Raw genomic sequence first — 17,524 nt, 5'->3', positions numbered from 1 at the left:
AGTCCAAGATTTCTAAAAGGCAATATGTATCCCAATTTAAAATGTGTGTTACCTTCAGACTCAGCAATTTCCACTCCTCAAAATTTATCCTATGAAAGTAACTGGACCAGAATCAGAAAACAAATACAAAGGACATCCACTGCAATTTCACTTTTAATCGTTTTTAAACTATCAATAAACTAAATGATGATTAATAAAGAATTGGTAACATATACTATGATACAAACATAGAACATGATGATGCAGTTATATAAAAATGATGGTACAGAAGCAATTCTCACTTTTTGATCTCAGAATCCCTTTGCAATCTTAAAAATCATGGAAGACTCCGAAGAGCTTTTGTATATGGCAGGGATCATGGAGTTGTACTACTGAGATCTCCCTTCAAAGGCGCCTACTGTGAGGAGCACAGTTGACTGCCACCCTCTAGCCTCTAGCCCCGGCATCTGCTGATGCACTGCAGCAAGGCTGGCCCTTTCCTGGGCTGCTTCCAGCCAATGATTGGACATGATGAGGAACTCCAACTGGGCCATTTCTGCGACAATCAGCAAAAAGTACCAAAAGTTGGTTCTTTCAAAGTATGAATAAAATACACAAAACTTTGGCAAGATTGAAGGGGAGAAAAGAAGAGATATCAGGAATGAAATAGAGAACCTACCTACAGATAGTCAGAAGTTTTATAAAATCATCAGTGAATACTTGAACCTTGGACGGAATGGGAAGCTTCAAAAACAAATAAAAAAACAAACAAGGCCGGGCGCGGTGGCTCAAGCCTGTAATCCCAGCACTTTGGGAGGCCGAGGCGGGTGGATCACGAGGTCAAGAGATCGAGACCATCCTGGTCAACATTGTGAAACCCCGTCTCTACTAATACAAAAAAATTAGCTGGGCATGGTGGCGCGTGCCTGTAATCCCAGCTACTCAGGAAGCTGAGGCAGGAGAATTGCCTGAACCCAGGAGGCGGAGGTTGCGGTGAGCCGAGATCGCGCCATTGCACTCCAGCCTGGGTAACGAGAGCGAAACTCCGTCTCAAAAAAAAAAAAAAAAAAAAAAAAAAAAACAAACAAAAAACCTGTAACTTACTAAATCTGGCTCTAGTAGAAACAATAAACTGAAACGGCCTAAAACTACCAAAGACATTAAAAGAGAAGTTAAAACGTAACGATATAACAGTTGTTGGCCGTCATAGAAACCTAATCACTTTCCCTCTTTGGATAGGGAATGCCAGTGTCGTCTTACGCTTCAGTAGGGTTGGAGAAGTTCCACATATCTCCACCCTACTAAAGGGGCAGAAGTTCAGGGGCACAGTTAAGATGACTCAGAGAAAATGAAATTAGTCACAGGTCAACCCTTCAGATCAAGTTGTGTACTTAGCGCATTAACCCAGGAATGTCTTAAACAATGGAATGTCGCCATGCCTTTTCAACAGGAAGTCGGGGGAACACACGATTGGTTTTCAAACAGTTTTGAAACAGTAGACAACACACATAGCTGGTGTAACAAAGCAGCTTCGAAGAGCTCGAATGTGTGCGTCTTTTTACGGAACTTGGTACCCACTGAAGTCTGCAGCTAAACATGATTACATGTTTGCAAGGCAAAACAAAACAGAAAACAAGCAAAGAACCTGGGGTGGATTCAGAACAAAAGTGTCTTAAAAATTTATCAGTGCCTGTAGGTCAGAGTGTCCACAGCACTCATTTCATCCGGACAAATACCAGTAGCCTTTCGTATCCAGACCCGCTTCTGTTACCGGAGTCGTCGGCCGTGGCCCCATGCCCGAGTTTCTGAAGCCACCCGAGCGCTGGACGCCACAGTTCCTCCTTCCTCTTGGCAACGCCTCGGGCCGCCGCCCTCCTCGGTCCTCGCCGCGTCCCCAGCGCCCACAGCCCTCCCCGCGCCCCGGCGGCGACTCACCTCCTCCGCGTCCTGGCCCAGGGGGATGCCCAGGTTCTTGAGCCCCTCCTGCAGCTCGCCGATGTCCACCACTCCGTCCCCGTTGCGGTCCAGCGCCTGGAAGAGGGTCTCATAGCGCGTCGGCGGCTCCGCGTCCTGGCAGGCCGCGGTGGGCAGCACAAAGCCCCGCAGCCAGCGCAGCATGGTCCCGGAGGGGCGGGCGGCCGGGCCGAGGAAGTCACGGGAGACGCGGGGGCTGCGGGGCGCGATCAGGACCCGCGCGATGCCTGGCTGGGCGGGGCGCGCTGCGCAATAGCGTTCGGGGCGCCGGCGGGGGCGCGGCTGCGGCGCGCAGGGCGCAGGAGCGGAGACCCCACCCGAGCCCGCGCGGCGCGCTGGGTGTGTCCGTCCCGCCGCTGCTGGGGAGGAGCTCGCAGCGCCGGCCTCCGCGGGACTGCCCGGGCCCGCCTCCGGAGGGCAGGAAGTGAGGGAGCGGCGGGCTGGGTCTCGGGAGGGGCTGCGCGGCCCGGGGCGACCTCCGCCCAGTTCGCAGTCCCGCTGTCGGCGGTGCGGGTGCGAGGAGGAAGCCCCCAGAAGGTCCTGGGCTGGAGCGTCAGCGCAGTGGCTTGGGAGCGGGGGCTTGAAGGACGGTTACTCCGTTTAAAGACCCCCTCGGACCGGAGCCTTGGCGGACCGCCCAGAACTGCTTCTCTCTGCCTGGAAACTGGGCCATGGTGGTGGTGTCTCTCACGGATCTCTTAACTTTTTCATGGTTGCACACCTGGAATGAAGATTCTGCTTTAAGAAGCAGAGAGTTAAATCTTAAAGCATCTATTGGAGCAATTACAAAAACAAAAAGGAGAAACCCCAGGATTTGTCGAAGAAAAGATCAACAGCCATCCGTGTTGGCAATGGGAAAAAGAGGGACTAGTTTGATAGACAGCTTAGCTAGGATTTGCCTGTGATTAAGCGTGTACAGTGTCTGCCAGCTGCACTTATCAGAAAAACATCAGCAATCTCCTCCTTCTCAAGATGGGTGCAGTTCTGAAGTTTGGAGTTTATTCCCATCAACCTGTCATCTACAGTAGATATTTCTCCTAATGCTATCCCTCCCCCCTTTCCCCCACCTCCTGACAGGCCCCATTGTGTGATGTTCCCCTCCCTGTGTCCATGTGTTCTCATTGTTCAACTCCCACTTATGAGTGAGAACATACAGTGTTTGGTTTTCTGTTCCTGTGTTACTTTGCTGAAAATGATGTTTTCCAGCTTCATCCATGTCCCTGCAAAGGATGTGAAATCATTCTTCTTTATGGCTACATAGTATTCCCTGATGTATATACACCACATTTTCTTTATCCATTCTATCACTGATGAGCATTTGGGTTGGTTCCAAGTCTTTGCTATTGTGAATAGTGCTGTAATAAACATACATGTGCATGTGAATGATTTATAATCCTTTGGGTATATACCCAGTAATGGGATTGCTAGGTCAAAGGATTTTTCTGGTTCTAGATCCTTGAGGAATAGACACTTCCACAATGGTTGAACTAATTTACACTCGCACCAACAGTGTAAAAGTGTTCCTATTTCTCCACATCCTCTCCAGCGTCTGTTGTCTCCAGATTTTGGCGGATAGCTTTTTGATGTGCTGTTGGTTTTGGCTTGCCATTATTGTATTGAGGATTTTTCCGTCGGTTTTCACCAGGGATATTGGCCTTAAATCTTCTTTTTTTGTTGTGTCTCTGCCAGGTTTTGGTATCAGGATGATGCTGCCCTCATAAAATGAGTTAGGGAGGCATCCATCTTTTTCTATTGTTTGGAATAGTTTCAGAAGGAATGGTACCAGCTCTTCTTTGTACCTCTGGTAGAATTCGGCTGTGAATCCATCTGGTCCTGAGCGTTTTTTCGTTGGTAGGCTATTAATTACTGCCTCAATTTCAGAACTTGTTTTTGGTCTACTCAGGGATTCGACTTCTTCCTAGTTTAGTCTTGGAAGGGTATATGTGTCCAGGAATGCATCCATTTTCTCTAGATTTTCTAGTTCACTTGCATAGGGGTGTTCATAGTATTTTCTGATGGTAGTTTGTATTTATGTGGCATCACTGGTGATATTGCCTTAATAGTTTTTTATTGTGTCTATTTGATTTTTCTCTCTTTTCTTCTTTATTAGTCTGGCTAGTAGTCTATTTTGTTAATCTTTTCAAAAACCTGGCTCCTGGATTTATTGATTTTTGAAGAGTTTTTTTGTGTTTCTGTCTCATTTAGTTCTGCTCTGATCTTAGTTACTTCTTTTCTTCTGCTAGCTTTTGAATTTGCTCTTGCTTCTCTAGTTCTTTTAACTGTGATGTTAGTGTGTCAATTTTAGATATTTTCCACTTTGTCTGGTGGGCATTTAGTGCCATAAATTTCTCTCTACACACTGCTTCAGCTGTGTCCCAGAGATTCTGGTATGTTGTGTCTTTGTTCTCATTGGTTTCAAAGAGCATATTTATTTCTGCCTTGATTTCGTTATTCCCTTAGTACTCATTCAAGAGCAGGTTGTTCAGTTTCCATGTAGTTGTGTGGTTTTGAGTAAGTGTTTTAATCCTCAGTTCTAATTTGATTGCACTGTGGTCAGAGAAACTGTTTGTTACGATTTCCATTCTTTTGCTGTTGTTGAGGAGTGTTTTACTTCCAGTTACGTGGATTATGTGGTCAATTTTAGAATAAGTGCTACATGGTGCTGAGAATGTATATTCTATTGATTTAGGTTGGAGAGTTTTGTAGATGTCTATTAGGTCCCCTTGGTCCAAAGCTGAGTTCAAGTCCTGATTATCCTTGTTAATTTTCTGTCTTGTTGATCTGTCTAATATTGACAGTGAGGTGTTTAAAGTCTCCCACTATTATTGTATGGGAGTCTAAGTCTCTTTGTAGGTCTTTTAAGAACTCGTTTTATGAATCTGGGTGCTCCTGTATTGGGTGCATATATATTTAGGATAGTTAGCTCTTCTTATTGCATTGATTCCTTTACCATTATGTAGTGCCCTTCTTTGTCTATTTTGATCTTTGTTGGTTTAAAGTCTATTTTATCAGAGACTAGGATTGCAACTCCTGCAGTTTTTTGCTTTCCATTTGCTTGGTAAATCTTCCTCCATCCCTTGATTTGGAGCTTATGTGTGTCTTTTCATGTGAGATGGGTCTCCTGAATACAGCACAGGGATGGGTCTTGACTTCTTTTCTTTTTTTTTTGAGATGGAGTTTTGCTCTTATTGCCCAGGCTGGAGTGCAGTGGTGCAATCTCAGCTCACCACAACCTCCACTTCCCAGATTCAAGTGATTCTCCTGCCTCAGCCTCCCAAATAGCTGGGAATACAGGCATGCACCACCACATCCAGCTAATTTTTTGTATCCCTAGTAGAGACAGCGTTTCACCATGTTGGCCAGGCTGCTCTCCAACTCCTGACCTCATGATCCACCCACCTGGGCCTCCCAAAGTGCTGACTCTATTCAATTTGCCAGTCTGTGTCTTTTAATTGGGGAATTAGCCCATTAACATTTAAAGTTACTATTGTTATATGTGAATTTGATCCCGTCATTAAGATGCTAGCTGATTATCTTGCACATTAATTGAGGTAGTTTCTTCATACTGTCGATGGTGTCTACATTTTGGTATGTTTTTCCAGTGGCTGGTATCAGTTTTTCCTTTCCATACTTACTGCTTCCTTCAGAAGCTCTTGTAAGGCAGGCCTGGTGGTGACAAAATCCCTCAGCATTTGCTTGTCTGTCAAGGATTTTATTTTTCCTTCGCTTATGAAGCTTAGTTAGGCTGGATATGAAATTCTGGATTGGAAATTTTTTTTCTTTAAGGATGTTGAATATTGGCCTCCACTCTCTTCTGGCTTGTAGGGTTTCTTCAGAGAGATCCACTGTTAATCTGATGGGCTTCCCTTTGTGTTTAACCTGACCTTTCTCTCTCGCTGCCCTTAACATTTTTTCCTTCATTCTAACCTTAGTAATTGGAAACGCTGAGGATTGAGAGTTTCACAGCAAGCACAGCTGAACCTGGGAAGGTCCAGCTCTGTGGGGGACGGGTGTCCACTGAAGGAAAACTAAGAAACAGAAAAAACTTCTTCACCAACAAGCTGGACATCCACTCAGAGACCCAAGCTGAAAGTTAGCAATTACAAAGACGACAGGTGGATAAATCCACAAAGATGGGAAAAACCAGTGCAAAAAGGCTGAAAGCACCCCAAATCAGAACATATTATTTCTATTTAAGTCTTATAACAATCCAGCAAAGTTGGACTTAATACCTTTTGTACATAAGTGAAAACTGATTATCAGAGAGATTGAGTAACTTTCCCAAATGACAGAATCATGACTCATATCCATGTTTGTCTGGTTCCAATCACTTTGTCCTTTCTAAATATCATCTTAGTTCACATTTCCTTCTCTTAGACATCTTCAACTTCCAGCAAATTAACTGAAAATCTCTTAAGTTCCAGTTTCTTTATGTGCAAGACCAAATTAATAATCCCTGCTCTGCCTTCCTCCAAGGTATGTTGAAAGAATCATGAGATACATACTCTACACTTTAAGGCAGTATATTAACTCAAAAACATTAATATTGGAGGAAGAGAGCAATACTTTATTGTTCCCATTCTTCTGTAGAAAGAATTATACTGGAAATAATAATATTTGTTTGGGGACCATAAATCATAAATTGTTTAGAATACACTATCACACTAAATGCCATTATGTCTTCTCTTAAGAAACAATGTTTAAAAATAAGCATAAGTTGGCCAGATTTGATGGCATATGCCTGGTAGTCCCAGCTACTCAGGAGGCTGAGGTGATAGGATCACTTGAGCCCAGGAGTTTGAGGCTGAGGTGAGTTATGATCTCACGTCTGCATTCTAGCCTGGGTGACAGAGTGAGACATCAACTCTAAAACAATATATTTTTTAATTTTAGAAAAGGTATGTTGGTCTAAAAACATTAGCAGTGCTACCAAAAATAAAAGTAGAAAATGAAGACCATTGTTCTTCATGTGTATCACTGAATCTAAAAAATTATTTGGATTATTAAATCATTACCAACCTAATTATGACTTGGCTACAGTAATCAAAATTGCACATGAATGAATTGGAGTACTGGCTACCAACTGCACCTGTCAGAGTTTTATTTAGCCAAATTTATTTGTTAAACCTCAGAACTTCCTGCTACCCACAAAGCATCCTTTGTAAACGTCCTGGTAGCCTTTTGTGACCTGACAGGATGAGTCAATGAACAGCATTGTAAACAACACTTTTCTTGCATTGAAATATTACCATGCTCCCCCTAGAACAGAGGTTATTTGTGAAAGCAGTGGTGACTAGGAAAATCAACTATTATAAAATTAGTAAGTTTTTAAAAATAGATTAAAATACACCTATTTTATTCTAACATTTTTATTCTGATTACATGCTGTCTAAGGCAATTAATCTTAAGAAAAAAAGCTACATTAGTTAACTGGGTTATATTAGAATGATTTGTTCAGAAACCTTAAAATTATCTCCATACCAATCTCTTTTCTATTTTTAAATTATCTTTGTAATTTCATTTCTGATTATGAAACTGGCACATATTTATCATATAGCGAGTATAGGTGATCGCAGAGGAAAAAATACTCATGATTTTATGGTCCAGAGATTTAAGTGTATAAGTTGAGTATCCCTAATCTGAAAAGCTGAATCAAAAATGCTTCAAAATCTGAAACTTTTTGAGTGCCAATATGATGCCATAAGTGGAAGATTCAATGCACACAAACTTTGTTTCATGCACAAAATTATTTAAAATATTGCATAAAATTAGCTTCAGACTGTGTGTTTAAGGCATATATAAAACTTAAATGAATTTTGTGTTTATACTTTGGTTCCACCCCTAAGATTATGTATATGCAAAGATAATTAAAAATATATATATATATACACACATATGTATATGTTTAATTTAGATCTACAATTTATATACACATGTGTATATATATACAAATTAAAAATCACACATGTATATATATACACGTGTGTCATAGTGGTAAAAATTTGAGTGTGGAGAAACACAGAACATGGCTGAGACCTGGTGGATCAGAACCCTGCTACTGGGGAATTGAAAGGCAGGGGCTTCACGGTGCAGAGGGCCAGAGGGGCCAATCTTCGAAGGGCAGAATTGCTGGGAGATGGGGAGGCCTGGTCAAAGGAAGGAGACTTGTGGTGAAGAGAATGAATGAAGTAACTGGTAGAAATTAAAGGTCCTGGTAGAACAAAATAGAATCCCAGTATGAGAACACACATGCCTGTTCCCCAAAGCCAAACAATATTTCCTAAAATCACAAGAAAAATACATTTTGGGCAAGTACCTTATCCAGTGATCCTATCTATGTATCAAGACAGTGGGAAAAGTTCATTAAGCACGCAAAACTCAGCGAGACCTGATTCCCTCATGAGGCCTCTGTTAAGGATAAATTCCACTCAGCAAGTGATGCTTCGGATACACTTTTGAACAGCATGTGCATCAATGTATTTAATTGTAGATCTAAACCAAAAACCAAGGTGGGGACAGGTGGGGCACAAAGGCTGTCACTTTATGTTTGGGTTGAAATAACAAATAAGAAATGGCAGGTAAAGAGGTTAGAGAAGAGGAAAATAATGTCTTTGATTGTCATAGTGGTACAATTTTGAAATTGAAAGATGTAATTTAAAACTCATAAACCAAATAGTAGAAGTGTATCAAGTTAAAAGGGGATTAGTGATGTCAAAAGCTTTTTAGTGCAATGTTAAACAGGAGCTATACAACCCTTCCTAAACAGCAAACAAAAGGCACACACATACACACAAATACAAAAAGAAAACATATAACATCAACAAAGAAATAGAGTAAATACAATCTACCACATATGGTAAATAGAGACTAAATATGGAAGAGCTTAGAATGTAAACAGGGAAATAAGAATATTTTTGTTAATCTATATTCTTATCTGCCAAAACCAATCATAACAATAAAAGCTTAAAACACTGTATGTAAAAAATCCAGTAGTCCAGAGTGATAGACAAAAAAATTTTAATGAGATTCAAAACTTGACCATTTTAACTAATAAACTAAAATTAATTTTGGATAAAAGTTCAATTTGGGGCAGAGGATATTCTTTATCACAGCAGAATGCCAGCAAAAACAAATTAAAATTAATTCTGGTCCTCCCCGTAGCGCAAAGGGCACTTGAGCGAGGTGATCGGAGCAGTCGCAGTGAGGACCGTGTTGCTTCCGAACATCCTGCTCACCGGTACACCAGGGGTTGGAAAAACCACACTAGGCAAAGAACTTGCATCAAAATCCGGACTGAAATACATTAATGTGGGTGATTTAGCTCGAGAAGTCTGATCATCAGATATCATGGAGTCTGGCAAGATGGCTTCTCCCAAGAGCATGCCGAAAGATGCACAGATGATGGCACAAATCCTGAAGGATATGGGGATTACAGAATATGAGCCAAGAGTTATAAATCAGATGTTGCAGTTTGCCTTCCGATATGTGACCACAATTCTAGATGATGCAAAAATTGATTCAAGCCATGCTAAGAAAGCTACCGTTGATGCAGATGATGTGCGATTGGCAATCCGGTGCCACGCTGACCAGTCTTTCACCTCTCCTCCCCCAAGAAATTTTTATTAGATATCGCAAGGCAAAGAAATCAAACGCCTTTGCCATTAATCAAGCCATATTCAGGTCCTAGGTTGCCACCTGATAGGTATTGCTTAACAGCTCCAAACTATAGGCTGAAATCTTTACAGAAAAAGGCATCAACTTCTGCAGGAAGAATAACAGTCCCACGGTTAAGTGTTGGTTCGGTTACTAGCAGACCAAGTACTCCCACACTAGGCACACCAACCCCACAGACCATGTCTGTTTCAACTAAAGTGGGGACTCCCATGTCCCTCACGGGACAAAGGTTTACAGTACAGATGCCTACATCGCAGTCTCCAGCTGTAAAATCTTCAATTCCTGCAACTTCAGCAGTTCAGAATGTTCTCATTAATCCATCATTAATTGGGCCCAGAAACATTCTTATTACCACTAATATGGTGTCATCACAAAATACTGCCAATGAATCATCAAATGCATTGAAAAGAAAACATGAAGATGATGATGATGATGACGACCACGACTATGATAATTTGTAATCTAGCTTTGCTGCATGTAACGTGACCTTGATCTTGAATTTATTGTACTGATATTAAACATGCATGCTGGATGTTTTCAAGTTGTGTTTTAGAAAACTTTAATAATATTTAATGAGTAAATACAATTACCATACTTTTCAATTTAAATGAAGGTTCAGCCTTAAAAGTGTAAGAAAAATAAAGTTGTCATTCAGTAATTGAGAAAATGAATAAATAAATAAATAAATAAATAAAATTCTGGACGAAAGTTAAAATTTGAGCAGGGAATATTTATTTTTTTTTCACAAAGCATGCCAGCAAGAACAAGTACATAGTAAAATTTTGAGATAGAAAATGTCCAATGTAAAAACAGAAATATATTAACTGACCCAGGCAGGGGTGATTAATTGATGATAAAATGCTCAGAGGGAGATTGTTAAAATACAGGATAGTCAAGCTGTTTCAACCCACTTTCAAATGATAAATAAGGTGTCTTCATAAAAAGGTGAAGAGACATTTTGAGAGGGAGATTGTTAAAATACAGGATAGTCAAGCTGTTTCAACCCACTTTCAAATGATAAATAAGGTGTCTTCATAAAAAGGTGAAGAGACATTTTGAAAGGGAGATTGTTAAAATACAGGATAGTCAAGCTGTTTCAACCCACTTTCAAATGATAAATAAGGTGTCTTCATAAAAAGGTGAAGAGACATTTTGAGAGGGAGATTGTTAAAATACAGGATAGTCAAGCTGTTTCAACCCACTTTCAAATGATAAATAAGGTGTCTTCATAAAAAGGTGAAGAGACATTTTGAGAGGGAGATTGTTAAAATACAGGATAGTCAAGCTGTTTCAACCCACTTTCAAATTATAAATAAGGTGTCGTCATAAAAACGTGAAGAGACATTTTGGGTTCTGCATTCTGAAGTGATCTGAAAATGTGTTCATGATTAAATTCAGCCTAAACATCTTGCAAGGAACACTGCAGAGTCATGCTGTGAGCTTCTTGCCTCAGCCCATCTGCAGGTAGAGAAGGGCCAGTGTCTTCATCATCCCCATTATTGTGATACTAGGACGTTCCCTTGGTTAAGGAGGGGTCTATCAGCTCTGTCCCTTTTAAAGACAATAGACCCCCTCCTTAACCAAGGGCCAGTGTCTTCATCCTCCCCATTATTGTGATACTAGAATGTTCCCTTGGTTAAGGAGGGAGTCTATCAGCTCCGTCGCTTTTAAAGACAATAGACCCCCTCCTAACCAAGGGCCAGTGTCTTCATCCTCCCCATTATTGTGATACTAGAATGTTCCCTTGGTTAAGGAGGGGGTCTATCAGCTCCGTCCCTTTTAAAGACAATAGACCCCCTCCTTAACCAAGGGAAGGTCCTAATATCACAATAATGGGGAGGATGAAGACAATGGCCCTTGGTTAAAGAGGGGTCTACTGTCTTTAGAAGGGACAGAGCTGATAGAGCCCCTCCTTAACTAAGGGAACATTGTAGTATCACAATAATGGGGAGGATGAAGACACTGGCCCTTGGTTAAGGAGGCGGTCTATTGTCTTTAAAAGGGACGGAGCTGATAGACCCCTCCTTAACCAAGGGAACATCCTAGTATCACAATAATGGGGAGGTTGAAGACACTGGCCCTTGGTTAAGGAGGCGGTCTATTGTCTTTAAAAGGGACGGAGCTGATAGACCCCCTCGTTAACCAAGGGAACATCCTAGTATCACAATAATGGGGAGGATGAAGACACTGGCCCTTCTCTGCCTGAAGATGGGCTGAGGCAGGAAGCTCACAGCATGCCTGCAGTGTTCCAACAAAATGTCTCTTCACCTTTTTGTTGTGTTCTTTGTGCTGATGTGGGCTGTTTGAAGCAGACAGGTGAGTTGTGCTGTTCGATGTTCTACATTCTGCAATAGCCCGAGGATTACCTCCTGTGAAATTCAGGCTAAACATTTTCAGCAAGAACGTGGCATTATTCTCATCTACCCTGGTAGAATCTTCTCTGCCTGAAGATGGGCTGAGGCAGGAAGCTCACAGCATGCCTGCAGTGTTCCAACAAAATGTCTCTTCACCTTTTTGTTGTGTTCTTTGTGCTGACGTGGGCTGTTTGAAGCAGACAGGTGAGTTGTGCTGTTCGATGTTCTACATTCTGCAATAGCCCGAGGATTACCTCCTGTGAAATTCAGGCTAAACATTTTCAGCAAGAACGTGGCATTGTTCTCATCTACCCTGGTAGAATCTTCTCTGCCTGAAGATGGGCTGAGGCAGGAAGCTCACAGCATGCCTGCAGTGTTCCAACAAAATGTCTCTTCACCTTTTTGTTGTGTTCTTTGTGCTGACGTGGGCTGTTTGAAGCAGACAGGTGAGTTGTGCTGTTCGATGTTCTACATTCTGCAATAGCCCGAGGATTACCTCCTGTGAAATTCAGGCTAAACATTTTCAGCAAGAACGTGGCATTGTTCTCATCTACCCTGGTAGAATCTTCTCTGCCTGAAGATGGGCTGAGGCAGGAAGCTCACAGCATGCCTGCAGTGTTCCAACAAAATGTCTCTTCACCTTTTTGTTGTGTTCTTTGTGCTGACGTGGGCTGTTTGAAGCAGACAGGTGAGTTGTGCTGTTCGATGTTCTACATTCTGCAATAGCCCGAGGATTACCTCCTGTGAAATTCAGGCTAAACATTTTCAGCAAGAACGTGGCATTGTTCTCATCTACCCTGGTAGAATCTTCTCTGCCTGAAGATGGGCTGAGGCAGGAAGCTCACAGCATGCCTGCAGTGTTCCAACAAAATGTCTCTTCACCTTTTTGTTGTGTTCTTTGTGCTGACGTGGGCTGTTTGAAGCAGACAGGTGAGTTGTGCTGTTCGATGTTCTACATTCTGCAATAGCCCGAGGATTACCTCCTGTGAAATTCAGGCTAAACATTTTCAGCAAGAACGTGGCATTGTTCTCATCTACCCTGGTAGAATCTTCTCTGCCTGAAGATGGGCTGAGGCAGGAAGCTCACAGCATGCCTGCAGTGTTCCAACAAGATGTCTCTTCACCTTTTTGTTGTGTTCTCGGTGATGACATACATTCCGCAATTGCCCGAGGATTACCTCCTATGAAATTCAGGCTAAACATTTTCAGCAAGAACATGGCATTTTTCGTAGTCTACCCTGGTAGGGTCCTGGGTGACATGCTGTCTCCTGCCAGTGGCTCCACGCTTCTGTGCTCTACAGGATGGGAATTGAGAGGAGCAAGGCTGAAGCCTGTCAATGCTGTGCGTCCATCTGAGGATTGGTCTCCCTAGGTATTGATCACAATTGGACTAGGATGGACTGTGGCTTCTCAAAGGAGCCTAGTGGGTTGAAATCATCAAGAGCATTCTGTGATCTAAAATTCCATCCTCTGTGAAGGTTCCCTGCAGGGTCATTATATTTGTACTTGAACTTGCTTTGTTTGCTGTCTTAGTTTTTTCTCATCAATTGGAAAAGCTGCTTTATTGGCATCATTTCAGCCTTTGCAGCCTTCTGGTAGTATTTCGTACCTGTAGGTGAGTGAGAGAAAATAACCAAATCAGCATTTTTGTCAGGTCCTTTTGAAGGCTGAGTTTAGAGGGATTGCTAAGTGGTGATATCCCAGGGGCAAACTGATCTCTTCCTGGGAGCTTGAGCTGAGGGTGAGGGTCGGGCTGGCTGAAAGGGGAAGCACCATTCACAAGTGAGAAGAAAACACCACTGAATTTCCCTGAACTTCCAGTCAGCCTGCGGTGCAGGATATAGGGACCCTGCCTATACCCAACCGGCGGCTGGGAATATCAGCCCCTTTCCTCCTGATTCCTCTCTGTCTGGAGCAGAGTGATGGCTTTTCCTCCCAGTGAGGATGTGCTCAGCATCAATCATACATGCTCAGACAGAGGGCTGCAGAAAAGGAAGATCCTCTGCAGAGAAACCCACTCCCTTAAACTCCATGTCCCAGTCTTCTAGGGAGGAGCAGGAGGCCATGGGAAGAACTCTGGATAGAAGAAGCAGCAGGAACCTCAGAAAACATCCACGTCCACTTCCGGCCTTTAAAACAGAGGCGTAGTGATGCCACTGGGATATGATTGAACTAAGGCCACATGACTTGTTATTGACAACCCAGGAATTAGGACCCATGAACTAAAGCCATTTCAATAAATATTGGAGGAAGAGAGAGGAAAGGCTCCAATCTGGAGGTCTCAACGGTCATGGCAGACTGCTGGGTCACCTTGGCTAGGACAGAAATAAGGTTTTACCAAAAAAATGAGAAATATGATGTCTGTGGTGCTGGTTTGGTTGGTTAACATAATTTTTTTAAAGAAAAAACAAATATATTTATAAGTATTCTTTCAAAGAGGATCAGGAAAGAAAGAAAATTAAAAGAAAAAAAGACACTCAAAATGGAGTTAGCAAAGAGAGAGCAGGGAGTGTAATTATGACCCTACTTATTTTCCCCAATGCCTGGAAGTTGATTCCACACCTGGTTACACCCTACGGGATTTCTAGAAATCTTCTCAATATCTAGACCCACAGAACTCTGAAGTACAAAGTGAAAGGATTAGTCTGTGTTTTACTACATTCTCCCCTCCCACTTATTATTTTCCTTAACTACATTTTGGGAAAGTTGACTTTTTAATACTTAATGTCAAGCGTCAAGAGTGGCATAAAGAAGTATTCATATACAATCTCTTGTGGAATTTCAGTCTTGATTTGTTATTGCATTCTCTTCAGGAGAGTGAGACCAGTAAGTTCTTTTTCAGGGCTTTGCGGAAGGACAATAAATGACCAAAAGTGAAATGTTTACATTGCAGTGCTGAGCCAATTAGTGGGCTGTAAAATCTGTGTGGTTAAATGTAAACTGGAAGTTTTACTTTAAACTGCCAAAGAAAATACTAAATTCCACTATATGTAATATGGGAGGTATTATTTCTGTACATTAGATGTTAATGTAATGACTATTTCTCACTTTGTCTTGTATTCAAAATTGAGCAAGTGAGCTTCAAGCAGAGGCTAAAGGTCTAATGTATTCATTTTCTTGGTTTTCTTCTTGATTTTTTCTACGCTATACAAACAGTGCTGTTGAGAGGGGAATATAGGTCCCATCAAAGGCTGACGGAGGCTCAGCCTTTGGAGTAGCTGCACATATGGGGCACTTCCATGTTGGTGACCTGTGATCATAGAAGACCAGTGGTCCTTCTTATCTTTAGCCACAGATTAGAGTCACATGGGACTGTTTTAAAACTACACACACCCAAAACACACCCCAGGTCATGGAAGTGAGAATATCACCCCATTTCCCATCATTTTCTTTCCTTTTGCTCTTTATCTCATGATTGGCTTTGTTCCCAGTGGTTCCATGGATTTTAGTCCTCTCTCTGACAACTTCAGTGAAATCTCTCTCTTATCAACTGGGCTGGGCCAAAGCAAAGACTGTCCTGTGGATAGATTCTTGCCTGTCATCTTGTGTATGCATAAAGCTGGTTGTGGAGTCGCTTTTATCAAAGTTAATTCAGAAAATGCTATCTCATATAAACTGGCCTTAAGATTCATCTGAGTTGCATTTTTGACCCTTAACTGGACTTGTAGAAGTGGAAATGAGAATAAAAAGGAGAGAGGTTAGAATGACGTACCTCACGATGTATGCAGTTTTGAGGTCCTGCCCTCTGTATGTACTTTTGAAGTGATGTCCCTTGAGAATGTCATAAATGTCCTCCAGTTAATGTCAGCTCAAATGAGTCCATGAGGTGAGAACACCGAGTCCCTGGCAACTCCAGCTACATTGTCACAAGGCTACACATCTGGGGCTGAAGACTAAAGTGTATCCAGGCCATTAGGGAACTCCCACCTGGTTCTAGTTTAGTTTTCTAAGTGGGAACCGTTGTGCTCAGTTTTAACACTTCTCATTCAGAGGAACAAGAGACAGTTAAGGGTTGAATCAGTCGGGATGCTCAAAAGCTGACTCAAGAGAAAAACCAATGTGTAAATGATGCATTAAAGCAACGCTCCCTGCAGAAAGAGACAATGGAGTTGGGGATGCTGGGAGGAAAGGTAAACTTCCCAGGAGAGTATGCAATTCCAGTCAAAGGACCCTGTGTTCAGCAGCTTAAACTGTGGACGTGCATGAGGACAAGGAGGTCTGGCTCTCCTGTGACCATGAGAGGGACTCTCAAGACAGCAGAATAAGGCATAGGGCAGAGTTCAGAGAGCAATGAGGAGATGGGGACAGAAAAGGCCTTGCATGGTGGAAGACCACGGGACACAAAGTTAAGACCAGACAGAGGTTACAGCAGCTGCTGGAGAAAACAAATGGAAGAGAAAAAGCAGTAGGAGAACGAGCTGTCACCATCGACAGAGTGAAATAAGAAGTGAGTGCAGCTAAGGGTCATAGATGTGATTACCTCTGCGTCCCAAGTGTGAGGGGTAGGGATTCCACTTGCTGAACCGGGATTCTCTTTTAATCATCTTCGGTTTGAAAACACTTGAAGTGGGAATGTTGCCGATGAGCCGCTGCCCTCGTGTGTTGTCAGCTGAGTGTTGGGATGGATCATCTTCCCGCTGCGGAGGGCTCTTCAGCCAGCCAGAGGGCTGCGCAACCATCTCTGAAAACAAAATGACAGCCAATGGCATGCACTGGCATCCATGATCTTACTGTGACTTTCTCTTCCACCCAAAGGACGTCAAATCAGGAATGTGGCCTTGGACAAGAAAGTCCAAAGTGTGAGGGGAAGCCAGTAGAGTGACTTTAATATTTTCTGTTTTGTTGATCTTTCTTCCATTACTCAGTAAGGACAAGTTTGTCAGGAGGCAAAGGCACTCCTGATTCACAAAAATATTCAAGAAACACAAGATTAAGAAACAAATAACTTCCATGTCGATAAGGCAAAAGCAAGGAAATCCCCCTGTATGTAGTCTGTGCTTTGGGGAGGGAAGAGATTATAAATGTGAAAGTTAAATCAGAGCTGATTGCAAACAGGAGATGGGGATGGAAGGGCCTGGCAGGGTGGCAGCCCATGGGACACAGAGGTGAGACCAGACAGAGGTTACAGCAGCTGATGAGAGAAAGGAACCGGGGGAGCCTAAACCTGGAGAATTTACAAAACTTGCATCATTATAAGGTCTATTGAATATACATATAAACCCTATGTAGCACACACACCAAATATACATAATATCTATGAAAAATGACATAAATGCATATATCTGTATGTATTAATCTAATAAAGAAATATTAGATAGGGATTTAGAAGATATTAAATGTAAGGCAACAATCACTGTTCTGGTTTATCAAAATTGGAAAAAAAATTAGAAACATGAGAAGCATGAGAAAGAAACCATGTGGGAGAAGCAAATAACCTATTAGACAGCAGGAGAAATCACCAGGTGAGGGAAAATATGAATGAGACAAAAGCATTCACTCTGTCCTCTCACCTGGAGCCTATTCAGGCTCTGGACTCCAGGGAA

The 17,524-nt window shown here is 42.3% G+C and overlaps 2 protein-coding genes, 1 long non-coding RNA gene and 1 pseudogene across 6 annotated transcripts in view; 2 read left to right on the top strand and 2 right to left on the bottom strand.

Moving 5' to 3' along the window:
* Positions 1-2,023, bottom strand: part of RNPC3 (RNA binding region (RNP1, RRM) containing 3) — a 37,827-nt gene extending 35,804 nt beyond the window's left edge. For 3 of the 4 annotated variants that reach the window (XR_010340625.1, XM_064371065.1, XM_064371067.1), the window contains exon 1: positions 1,915-2,021. The gene's annotated coding sequence lies outside the window, so the exon portion shown is untranslated. Of the gene's footprint in view, positions 1-1,914 lie in introns of all 4 variants that reach the window. The other variant, XM_064371068.1, reaches the window with a different exon arrangement.
* Positions 2,024-9,146: 7,123 nt separating this feature from the next.
* Positions 9,147-10,103, top strand: LOC135272610 (transcription initiation factor TFIID subunit 9-like; annotated as a pseudogene).
* Positions 10,104-10,336: 233 nt separating this feature from the next.
* The window catches only part of LOC135272608 (neuroblastoma breakpoint family member 4-like), a 32,255-nt gene continuing 25,067 nt past the window's right edge, over positions 10,337-17,524 (bottom strand). Inside the window, exons 12-13 of the mRNA XM_064371073.1 lie at positions 16,462-16,662; positions 10,337-13,590 (exon numbers count right to left, since the gene is read on the bottom strand). Coding sequence (XP_064227143.1) covers positions 13,511-13,590; positions 16,462-16,662 — 281 coding nt within the window. The 3' untranslated portion in view covers positions 10,337-13,510. The remainder of the gene's footprint in view (positions 13,591-16,461; positions 16,663-17,524) is intronic.
* Positions 11,560-17,524, top strand: part of LOC135272612 (uncharacterized) — a 291,580-nt gene continuing 285,615 nt past the window's right edge. Inside the window, exon 1 of the long non-coding RNA XR_010340628.1 lies at positions 11,560-11,608. This is a non-coding gene — a long non-coding RNA (uncharacterized LOC135272612). The remainder of the gene's footprint in view (positions 11,609-17,524) is intronic.

Source organism: Aotus nancymaae, unplaced genomic scaffold, assembly GCF_030222135.1.
Source record: "Aotus nancymaae isolate 86718 unplaced genomic scaffold, 86718_ANA_hifiasm-v0.15.2.pri h1tg000117l, whole genome shotgun sequence".
In the NCBI taxonomy this organism is placed as follows: domain Eukaryota; kingdom Metazoa; phylum Chordata; class Mammalia; order Primates; family Aotidae; genus Aotus; species Aotus nancymaae.
This window is presented reverse-complemented; position numbering and strand designations above follow the sequence as displayed.